Below are 12,298 nucleotides of genomic sequence, written 5' to 3'. Positions count from 1 at the left end.
TTAGCCTAGCATGTAAGACCTGGGAATGCCTGTTGGTTACCTCTCTGTACAGTGTTACTAGATTTTTATTTGAGGAATGAGGGAACTGCAAACGCTTGAGATCATCAAATGTCTTCTCCGGCAGAAAGGAAACACATGACTTTTTCAGAATGAAATAAGCCAAATGATGATTGGTAGTTTATTTTGTCAGTATTTAGAGGTTTCTCTTAGTATTCAGTGTAGATCTGGAAAATTCATGGTGTTAGTTCTTCTTAATCATACATGTGATGCATGAAAGAGTTTTCTCCCATCAAAATCCCTTCCCTAATTCCACTATAAGAGGGATATCTGATCACTTGACTTAATTTTCTTTTACAGGATTTAGAAACGAGAAAAGTATAAAAGAATCTACTGAAGCATCCCAGGAGTTACTTCTGAAGATATTCAGTCATGATACTCTGTCTGAAACATACCTCAACCTCATAGCCTCTATTCTCAATTTACATTACATCAAAGATTCTAAACAAGTGTCTAAGTATTTTACAGATTCTTTCCTAGAAAAATTAAAATTAATGAGGAGTTTAAAGGAAAGTGACTTAGATATTTTCCAATGTCTTAAGAATATTGGATTGAATGATGAAACAGTTTGTGCGGATATTATAGAATTTTTGCAGCCTTTTACAACTAAATACAATACAAATCTATATGTAAGAGAAAAATCAAAAGAAATATGCATGTGGCTTGCCCATCCACAGCTCAGCTTAAGAATAATTGAAAGACAGGAAAACATTTTAAACCACAAACTAATTCCTGACTTGACATTAAGTTTTCTTGATTCTTATGTCGTTGAATCACTTAAAAATGGTGCTGTCCCATTTAAGCCATTCAGTGTAGTCATGGAAAATACAAACCTAGAGGAGAAGATTATAAGTGATGTTCAGGAGACACAGTGGAGCACTGTACACAGCACGGGATCTGATGATGGTCATTCATCAACACCATCTACTGGCACTGGCCTTACTGGTGGTACTAGTCACAGCAGCAATCTCTTTAATAGGTATTCACCACTTTTTAAATTTGCATAACACATATATATGAGGGACTTAAGCCTTACTTGTCATGAAAGTTGGATAGGTAAGCAAGAGCAACAAAAGCCAAACCATATAACAAAGCTATCCAGTATAAGTCTGCATAAAGCTCATAAATCAAGAGCTACATATTTGCTTCAAGCACACAGTTACCTCAGTTGTTCTCTTGGTTTACCTTGAACCAGATCTGTAGTGTTTGTTAGGGTATTATGCTCTAAGTTTCCTCTAGTACTTCCTTAGCAGTTCCATATCTGATTGGGAAGTCCTCTTACTTTTCCTTGAATACTTTGTGTCCACTCCATTATTAACTTTAGAAACGATTATGTATATTGATTTCCAAGTTTCAGTTGCATCACAAGATTTGTGTCCATAATGCATAACCCTCTTAGTGGGCTATTGATTTTCTTTTTGGCCTATCTTATTACACAAAAGATAGGAAATTTTGTACAAAACACCTAGACAGTGGATGTGAGCAAATGAGGCTGTTCTTCATGTCTCAGGTGCTCCCTCACAAGTGCATGAAATGAACATGAAAAAATATTATCATAAAAGGTGCACAAACAATGCAACGTTTTTATCATATTTTTTTCATAATTAAGACAATCATTCCTTAGTTAGCAAAGACATTATCTACCAGACTGGAGAATCCCATGTATGCAATTTACATAAATTTTCATTTTATGACTTTACATTTATGATCAGGTACAGAAAAGCTATATACGTACATACATACATATATGTTTATTATTATTTATTTATTATACTTTGCCGCTGTCTCCCGCGTTAGCGAGGTAGCGCAAGGAAACAGACAAAAGAATGGCTCAACCCACCTACATACACATGTATATACATATACGTCCACACATTCACATATACATATACATATACACACTTATACATATATACACATGTACATAATTCATACTGTCTGCCCTTATTCATTCCCGTCACCACCCCGCCACACATGAAATAACCCCCTACCCTTGCATGTGCGTGAGGTAGCGCTAGGAAAAGACAACAAAGGCTACATTCGTTCACACTCAGTCTCTTGCTGTCATGTATAATGCACCGAAACCACAGCTCCCTTTCCACATCCAGGACCCACAAAACTTTCCATGGTTTACCCCTCAGACGCTTCACATGCTCTGGTTCAATCCATTGACAGCATGTCGACCCCGGTATACCACATCGTTCCAATTCACTCTATTCCTTGCACGCCTTTCACCCTCCTGCATGTTCAGGCCCCGATCACTCAAAATCTTTTTCACTCCATCTTTTCACCTCCAATTTGGTCTCCCACTTCTCCTCATTCCCTCCACCTCTGACACATATATCCTCTTTGTCAATCTTTCTTCACTCATTCTCTCCATGTGACCAAACCACTTCAAAACACCCTCTTCTGCTCTCTCAGCCACACTCTTTTTATTACCACACATCTCTCTTACCCTTTCATTACTTACTCAATCAAACCACCTCACACCACATATTATCCTCAAACATCTCATTTCCAGCACATCCACCCTCCTCCACACAACTCTATCTATAGCCCACGCCTCGCAACCATATATCATTGTTGGAACCACTATTCCTTCAAACATACCCATTTTTGCTTCCCAAGATAATGTTCTCGACTTCCACACATTCTTCAACACTCCCAGAACTTTCGCCCCCTCCCCCACCCTATGATTCACTTCCGCTTCCATGGTTCCATCCACTGCCAAATCCACTCCCAGATATCTAAAACATTTCACTTCCTCCAGTTTTTCTCCATTCAGACTTATCTCCCAATTGACTTGTCCCTCAACCCTACTGTACCTAATAACCTTGCTCTTATTCACATTTACTCTCAGCTTTCTTCTTTCACACACTTTATCAAACTCAGTCACCAGCCTCTGCAGTTTCTCACCCGAATCAGCCACCAGCGCTGTATCATCAGCGAACAACAACTGACTCACTTCCCAAGCTCTCTCATCCAAAACGGACTGCATGCTTGTCCCTCTTTCCAAAACTCTTGCATTCACCTCCCTAACAACCCCATCCATAAACGAACTAGACAACCATGGAGACATCATGCACCCCTGCCTCAAACCAACATTCACTGAGAACCAATCACTTTCCAATCTTCCTACACGTACACATGCCTTAATTCCTCAATAAAAACTTTTCACTGCTTCTAACAGCTTGTCTCCCACTCCATATATTCTTAATACCTTCCACAGAGCATCTCTATCAATTCTATCATATGCCTTCTCCAGATCCATATATGCTACATACAAATCCATTTGCTTTTCTAAGTATTTCTCACACAGATTCTTCAAAGCAAACACCTGATCCACACATCCTCTACCACTTCTGAAACCACACTGCTCTTCCCCAATCTGATGCTCTGTACATGCCTTCACCCTCTCAATCAATACCCTCCCATATAATTTCCCAGGAATACTCAACAAACTTATACCTCTAATTTGAGCACTCACTTTTATCCCCTTTGCCTTTGTACAATGGCACTATGCAAGCATTCTGCCAATCCTCAGGCACTTCACCATGAGTCATACATCCATTAGATAACCTTACCAACCAGTCAACAATACAGTCGCCACCTTTTTTAATAACTTCCACTGCAGTACCATCCAAACCCGCTGCCTTGCCGGCTTTCAACTTCCGCAAAGCTTTACTACCTCTTATCTGTTTACCAACTCATTCTCCCTGACCCTTTCACTTTGCACACCACCTCGACCAAAACACCCTATATCTGCCACTCTATCATCAACCACATTCAACAAACCTTCAAAATACTCACTCCATCTCCTTCTCACATCACCGCTACTTGTTATCATCTCCCCATTAGCCCCCTTCACTGATGTTCCCATTTGTTCCCTAGTCTTACGCACTTTATTTACCTCCTTCCAAAACATCTTTTTATTCTCCCTTAAATTTAATGATACTCTCTCACCCCAACTCTCATTTGCCCTCTTTTTCACCTCTTGCACCTCTCTCTTGACCTCCTGCCTCTTTCTTTTATACATCTCCCAGTCATTTGCATTATTTCCCTGCAAAAATTGTCCAAATGCCTCTCTCTTCTCTTTCACTAATAATCTTACTTCTTCATCCCACCACTCACTACCCTTTCTAATCTGCCCACCTCCCACACTTCTCATGCCACAAACATCTTTTGCACAAGCCATTACTGCTTCCCTGAATACATCCCATTCCTTCCCCACTCCCCTTATGTCCTTTGTTCTCACCTTTTCCATTCTGTACTCAGTCTCTCCTGGTACTTCCTCACACAAGTTTCCTTCCCAAGCTCACTAACTCTTACTACTCTCTTCACCCCAACATTCTCTCTTGTTTTCTGAAAACATCTACAAATCTTCACTTTTGCCTCCACAAGATAATGATCAGACATCCCTCAAGTTGCACCTCTCAGCACATTAACATCCAAAAGTCTCTCTTTTGCGCACCTATCAATTAACACATAATCCAATAATGCTCTCTGGCCATCTCTCCTACTTACATATGTATTATATTCATTTTATTTTATTTATTTTGCTTTGTTGCTGTCTCCCGCGTTTGCGAGATAGCGCAAGGAAACAGACGAAAGAAATGGCCCAACCCACCCCCATACACATGTATATACATACACGTCCACACACGCAAATATACATACCTATACATCTCAATGTACACATATATATACACACACACAGACATATACATATATACACATGTACATAATTCATACTGTCTGCCTTTATTTATTCCCATTGCCACCTCGCCACACATGGAATAACATCCCCCTCCCCCCTCATGTGTGCGAGGTAGCGCTAGGAAAAGACAACAAAGGCCCCATTCGTTCACAGTCTTTAGCTGTCATGTAATAATGCCTGAAACCACAGCTCCCTTTCCACATCCAGGCCCCACAGAACTTTCCATGGTTTACCCCAGACGCTTCACATGCCCTGATTCAATCCATTGACAGCACGTCGACCCCGGTATACCACATCGATCCAATTCACTGTATTCCTTGCCCGCCTTTCACCCTCCTGCATGTTCAGGCCCCGATCACTCAAAATCTTTTTCACTCCATCTTTCCACCTCCAATTTGGTCTCCCCCTTCTCCTCATTCCCTCCACCTCCTGACACATATATCCTCTTGGTCAATCTTTCCTCACTCATTCTCTCCATGTGCCCAAACCATTTGAAAACACCCTCTGCTCTCTCAACCATGCTCTTCTTATTTCCACACATCTCTCTTACCCTTACATTACTTACTCGATCAAACCACCTCACACCACATATTGTCCTCAAACATCTCTTTTCCAACACATCCACCCTCCTGCACTCAACTCTATCCAATAGCCCATGCTTCGCAACCATACAACATTGTTGGAACCACTATTCCTTCAAACATACCATCCAACAATATTATGTGGTTGCGAGGCTTGGGCTATAGATAGGGTTGTGTGGAGGAGGGTGGATGTGTTGGAAATGTTTGAGGACAACATGTGGTGTGAGGTGGTTTGATCGAGCAAGTAATGGAAGCGTAAGAGAGATGTGTGGTAATAAAAAGTGTGTGGTTGAGAGAACAGAAGAGGGTGTGTTGAAATGGTTTGGTCAAATACAGGAAATTACTTATGATAAAAGATGTACAATTTTACATCTTGATATGTGCCCTGGATGGACTAGGATTATTATTTTCCCCACCTTACTTACCCTCTCTTTCTCTCCTTCAATGTCATAGAGGAAAGAGGATGAACTTCAATGTGGTACCATGGTCTGTGAGTGCTGGTAATGTCTCCTTAGCTTGAATGTGGTGTTCTTGATAAGACAAGCCATGGGTAGCTATGTTGGAGGCTTTGGTAGTTAATTTCTCTTTTATGGGTGGGCATCCATTGTTAATGATCATTCCATAGTCTTAACTGATAAGTTAGTAAGGCTGAAGTCCCTCTTAACTTGCATTAAAGATGAAATATTAAAACCATTGTAGATGAAACTTATTTTTCATATTTACAGTATTCTGTATAAGCTTTTAGGCAGACTTTGTCTACTTATGGTTATGCCATGAATGAAAAGTCTCCATTAGCAAGACTGTATTATTGTCTGTTGATGAGAACAGTCTTGCCAAGAAATTTCTCACTCCAAAGGAGTCCTGTCATTTTCCTACTACTGGAAATAGCAGTCTTTAGGCTACAAAAGCCCCTTCAGAGAAAAGGGTCCTAGAGGTACATCATAATGATAATAATCATTCAGTAAACATTTGATATTCACTTCACACTTCTTTGTGCAATCACATTAATCATGACATTGTCCTATGTGGTGCATGTCACTCAATGAGTAACTTAAATTCCTTCTTGCGGTAAAGTAATTATGTTGTATAACAGTCCTGATGCCCTAGGCTATTTTTGCATTTTTCTGCCATACATTTTGTGCAAAAATACTCTTTAGTTTTGTTATGCTGTAATTTGTATGCACCAGAAAATTCAGGAAAAATTGTTTTATTTTTCAATGTAGGAGCATGATTGTAACTAACAAGCAAGTGTGGAGCACTGAAGGTCGTATACATCGCAAGTCTGAAGGGGAAGAATCTGTCAGGTCTCGTATTGACTCAACTTCACAACCGGTTGGTGTGAAAGGAACCCTGCTTGGTGATGAAGAGGAGGAAGAAGATGAAGTGACAGAGGGAAGTGTTGAATTAGCAGATGAAGCACAAGAAGATGATAAACAGGAAGGACTGGAAATACCTGCCATTCAGAGATCACAACTGACTCAAGCACTACTAGCTGGACTGGGAATGACCAGAACAAAATAGCATGCTGTAACTGTAAATTTTCAAGAACAAAAAACATATTGTCACCAATAAGTTAGTTATTCTTCTGAGATTTTTTCTTTGATTATTGGACTCTAGTGAATATTTTACATAACTCTTCCTGTAAGACACACCAGTAATGATAATGTATCAATAATGGTAAATGATGAGCTGCATGAATCTTAAGCATTATGTAAGAAATAAATATGTAAGATGTTTGTGAATGAGAAGTGAGTTAATGTGCAAAATTAGGGTGAAGTTAGAAAATTGAGTTTTCAGAAATGTATATATTTATATATTTTTGTTTCTTGTGTTAGCAGAGTAGCACCAGGAACAGTTGAAGAATGTGTTCATTTGCTTATATCAATTCTGTAGCCATTAAGAAGAATACACTGATACCAGTTTCTAAAATATATTATTTTATTCATTATACTTTGTCACTGTCTCCCGCGTTAGCGAGGTAGCACAAGAAAACAGAAGAAAGAATGGCCCAACCCACCCACAAATACATGTATATACATACACGTCCACAGGCACACATATACATCTCAACGTATACATACATGTACACACACAGACATAACCATATATACACATGTACATAATTCATACTGTCTGCCCTTATTCATTCCCGTCGCCACCCTACCACACATAAAATGACAACAAAACTTTCCATGGTTTACCCTAGACGCTTCATATGCCCTGGTTCAATCCGTTGACAGCACGTCGACCCCGATATACCACATCGTTCCAATTCACTCTATGCCTTGCACGCCTTTCACCCTCCTGCATGTTCAGGCTTATGTTCACTCCATCTTTCCACCTCCAATTTGGTCTCCCACTGCTCCTCGTTCCCTCCACCTCTGACACACGTATCCTCTTTGTCAATCTTTCCTCACTCATTCTCTCTATGTGACCAAACCATTTCAAAACACCCTCTTCTGCTTTCTTAACCACACTCTTTTTATTACCACACATCTCTTTTACCCTTTCATTACTCAATCAAACCATCTCACACCACATATTGTCCTCAAACATCTCATTTCCAACACATCCACCCTCCTCCGCACAACTCTCTCTATAGCCCACACCTTGCAACCATATAACATTGTTGGAACCACTATTCCTTCAAACATACTCATTTTTGCTTTCCAAGATAATGTTCTCAACTTCCACACATTCTTCAATGCTCCCAGAACTTTCCCCCTCCCCTACCCTATGATTCACTTCTGCTTCCATGGTTCCATCCGCTACCAAATCCACTCCCAGATATCTAAAACACTTCACTTCCTCCAGTTTTTCTCCATTCAAACTTACCTCCCAATTGACTTGTCCCTCAACCCTACTGTACCTAATAACCTTGCTCTTATTCACACACACTTTACCAAACTCAGTCACTAGCTTCTTGCAGTTTCTCACCCGAATCAGCCACCAGTGCTGTATCATCAGCGAACAACAACTGACTCACTTCCCAAGCTCTCTCATCCACAACAGATTGCATACTTGCCCCTCTTTCCAAAACTCTTGCATTCACCTCCCTAACAATCCCATCCATAAACAAATTAACCATGGAGACATTACGCACCCCTGCCGCAAAACTACATTCACTGAGAACCAATCACTCTCCTCTCTTTCTACTTGTACACATGCCTTACATCCTCAATAAAAACTTTTCACTGCTTCTAACAACTTGCCTCCCACACCATATATTCTTAATACTTTCCACAGAGCATCTCTATCAACTCTTATCATATGCCTTCTCCAGATCCATAAATGCTATATACAAATACATTTGCTTTTCTAAGTATTTCTCTCATACATACATACATACTTTATATTTATATTTATTATACTTCCCATTCCTCCCCCACTCCCCTTACGTCTTTTGCTCTCACCTTTTTCCATTCTACACTCAGTCTCTCCTGGTACTTCCTCACACAAGTCTCCTTCCCACGCTCACTTACTCTCACCACTCTCTTCACCCCAACATTCTCTCTTCTTTTCTGAAAACCTCTACAAATCTTCACCTTCGCCTCCACAAGATAATGATCAGACATCCCTCCAGTTGCACCTCTCTACACATTAGCATCTAAAAGTCTCTCTTTCACACGCCTATCAATTAAAATGTAATCCAAAAATGCTCTCTGGCCATCTCTCCTACTTAATTGCACAAAAGATGCTTGTGGCATGAGAAGCGTGGCAGGTGGGCAGATTAGAAAGGGTTGTGAGTGGTGGGATGAAGAAGTAAGATTATTAGTGAAAGAGAAGAGAGAGGCATTTGGATGATTTTTGCAAAGAAATAGTGCAAATGACTAGATGTATAAAAGAAAGAGGCAGAAGGTCAAGAGAAAGGTGCAAGAGGTGAAAAAGAGGGCAAATGAGAATTGGGGTGAGAGAGTATCATTAAATTTTAGGGAGAATAAAAAGATGTTCTAGAAGGAGGCAAATATAGTGCTTAAGACAAGAGAACAAATGGGAACATCAATGAAGGGGGCTAATGGGGAGGTAATAACAAGTAGTGGTGATGTGAGGAGGAGATGGAGGGAGTATTTTGATGGTTTGTTGAGTGTTAGATGATAGAGTGGCAGATATAGGGTGTTTTGGTGGAGGTGGTATGAGAAGCGAAAGGGTAAGAGAGAATGATTCGGTAAAGAGAAAAGAGGTAGTAAAAGCTTTGTGGAAGATGAAAGCCGGCAAGGTGGCGGGTTTGGATGGTATTGCAGTGGAATTTATTAAAAACAGGGGGTGACTGTGTTTTTGTCTGGTTGATGAGGATATTCAGTGTATGTATGGCTCATGATGAAGTGCCTGAGGATTGGCGGAATGCATACATAGTGCCATTGTACAAAGGTAAAGGGGATAAAGGTGAGTGCTTAAATTACAGAAATGTAAGTTTGTGGAGTATTCCTGGGAAATTATATGGGAGGGTATTGATTGAGAGGGTGAAGGCATGTACAGAACATCAGATTGGGGAAGAGCAGTGTAGTTTCAGAAGTGGTAAAGGATGTATGGATCAGGTGTTTGCTTTGAAGAATGTATGTGAAAAATACCTAGAAAAACATATGGATTTGTATGTAGCATTTATGGATCTGGAGAAGGCATATGATAGAGTTGATAGAGATGCTCTGAGGAAGGTACTAAGAATATATGGTGGGGGAGGCAAATCCATTTGTTTTTCTAAGTATTTCTCACATACATTCTTCAAAGCAAACACCTGTGATCCACACATCCTCTACCACTTCTGAAACCACACTGCTCTTCCCCAATCTGATGATCTGTACATGCCTTCACCCTCTCAATCAATACCCTCCCATATAATTTACCAGGAATACTCAACAAACTTATACCTCTGTAATTTGAGCACTCACTTTTATCCCCTTTGCCTTTGTACAATGGCACTATGCAAGCATTCTGCCAATCCTCAGGCACCTCACCATGAATCATACATACATTAAATAACCTTACCAACCAGTCAACAATACAGTCACCCCCTTTTTTAATAAATTCCACTGCAATACCATCCAAACCTGCTGCCTTGCCAGCTTTCATCTTCCGTAAAGCTTTTACTACCTCTTCTCTATTTACCAAATCATTTTCCCTCACCCTCGCACTTTGCACACCACCTCGACCAAAACACCCTATATCTGCCACTCTATCATCAAACACATTCAACAAACCTTCAACATCACCACTACTTGTTATCACCTCCCCATTAGCCCCCTTCACTGAAGTTCCCATTTGCTCCCTTGTCTTACGCACTTTATTTACCTCCTTCCAAAACATCTTTTTTTCTCTCTGAGATTTAATGATACTCTCTCACCCCAACTCTCGTTTGCCCTCTTTTTCACCTCTTGCACCTTTCTCTTGACCTCCTGCCTCTTTCTTTTATACCTCTCCCACTCATTTGCTTTTTTTCCCTGCAAAAATCGTCTAAATGCCTCTCTCTTCTCTTTCACTAATAATCTTACTTCTTCATCCCACCACTCACTACCTTTTCTAATCAACCCACCTCCCACGCTTCTCATGCCACAAGCATCTTTTGCGCAAGCCATCACTGCTTCCCTAAATACATCCCATTCCTCCCCCACTCCCCTTACCTCCTTTGTTCTCACCTTTTTCCATTCTGTACTCAGTCTCTCCTGGTACTTCCTCACACAAGTCTCCTTCCCAAGCTCACTTACTCTCACCACTCTCTTCACCCCAACATTCTCTCTTCTTTTCTGAAAACCCCCACAAATCTTCACCTTCGCCTCCACAAGATAATGATCAGACATCCCTCCAGTTGCATCTCTCAGCACATTAACATCCAAAAGTCTCTCTTTCATGCGTCTATCAATTAACACGTAATCCAGTAACACTCTCTGGCCATCTCTCCTACTTACATACGTATACTTATGTATATCTCGCTTTTTAAACCAGGTATTCCCAATCACCAGTCCTTTTTCAGCACATAAATCTACAAGCTCTTCACCATTTCCATTTACAACACTGAACACTCCATGTATACCAATTATTCCCTCAACTGCCACATTACTCACCTTTACATTCAAATCACCCATCACTATAACCCGGTCTCGTGCATCAAAACCACTAACACACTCATTCAGCTGCTCCCAAAACACTTGCCTCTCATGATCTTTCTTCTCATGCCCAGGTGCACATGCACCAATAATCACCCATCTCTCTCCATCAACTTTCAGTTTTACCCATATCAATCTAGAATTTACTTTCTTACACTCTATCACATACTCCCACAACTCCTGATTCAGGAGTAGTGCTACTCCTTCCCTAATAGATATATGTATATGAATAAATATTATTATACTTGATCAACATCTCTCGCATCAGCGAGGTAGCGCCAGGAAACAAATTAAAATCATTGTGTATTTTCAGGAGGTGTGTATTTTCCGCAAGGGAGTGCCACAGTCCAATAGAGTGGCATGCTGGCATCCAAAAATAAAAAGACAAATTAAAGTTTTAATTCAAATCCCCTTTGGCGGAGCCAAAAACAATTCCAGGGGCATAGAGGCATCCAAAGGCAAAGTAACAAATGGAAAGTTTAATTTAATGCCCCTTTGGGGTTGCCAAAGGGCAAGAGAGTGGCATGGAGGCATCCAAAAATATAGAGGGTAATTGAAGGTTTAATCTAAATCACCTTTGGCGTTGCCAAAGGCCTTTAAAGGGGAACTGCAACATCTAAAGGGAAAGAAACAAATTGAAAGTTTACTTAAAAGGCCTTTTGGGGGTGCCAAAGTCCAATAGAGTGGCATGGTGGCATCCAAAAACAAAGACAAATCATAGGTTTAATTTAAATCCCCTTTGATGGGGCCAAAGGCAATTACAGGGGCATAGAGGTATCCAAAGGCATAGACAAATGGAAGGTTTACTTTAATGCCCCTTTGAGGATGCCAAAGGACAAGAGAGT

The 12,298-nt window shown here is 40.4% G+C and overlaps 2 protein-coding genes across 3 annotated transcripts in view; one reads left to right on the top strand and one right to left on the bottom strand.

Moving 5' to 3' along the window:
• Positions 1-11,847, top strand: part of LOC139765470 (AP-4 complex subunit epsilon-1-like) — a 34,024-nt gene extending 22,177 nt beyond the window's left edge. For both annotated transcript variants that reach the window (XM_071692856.1, XM_071692857.1), the window contains exons 10-11: positions 358-1,036; positions 6,579-11,847. In XM_071692856.1, coding sequence (XP_071548957.1) covers positions 358-1,036; positions 6,579-6,876 — 977 coding nt within the window. In that variant the 3' untranslated portion in view covers positions 6,877-11,847. The remainder of the gene's footprint in view (positions 1-357; positions 1,037-6,578) is intronic.
• LOC139765471 (E3 ubiquitin-protein ligase RNF25) overlaps positions 1-12,298 on the bottom strand; it is an 84,637-nt gene that overhangs the window by 64,421 nt on the left and 7,918 nt on the right. The gene's annotated exons all lie outside the window — the stretch shown is intronic.

This window comes from Panulirus ornatus, chromosome 55 (genome assembly GCF_036320965.1).
Source record: "Panulirus ornatus isolate Po-2019 chromosome 55, ASM3632096v1, whole genome shotgun sequence".
Classification (NCBI taxonomy): domain Eukaryota; kingdom Metazoa; phylum Arthropoda; class Malacostraca; order Decapoda; family Palinuridae; genus Panulirus; species Panulirus ornatus.
This window is presented reverse-complemented; position numbering and strand designations above follow the sequence as displayed.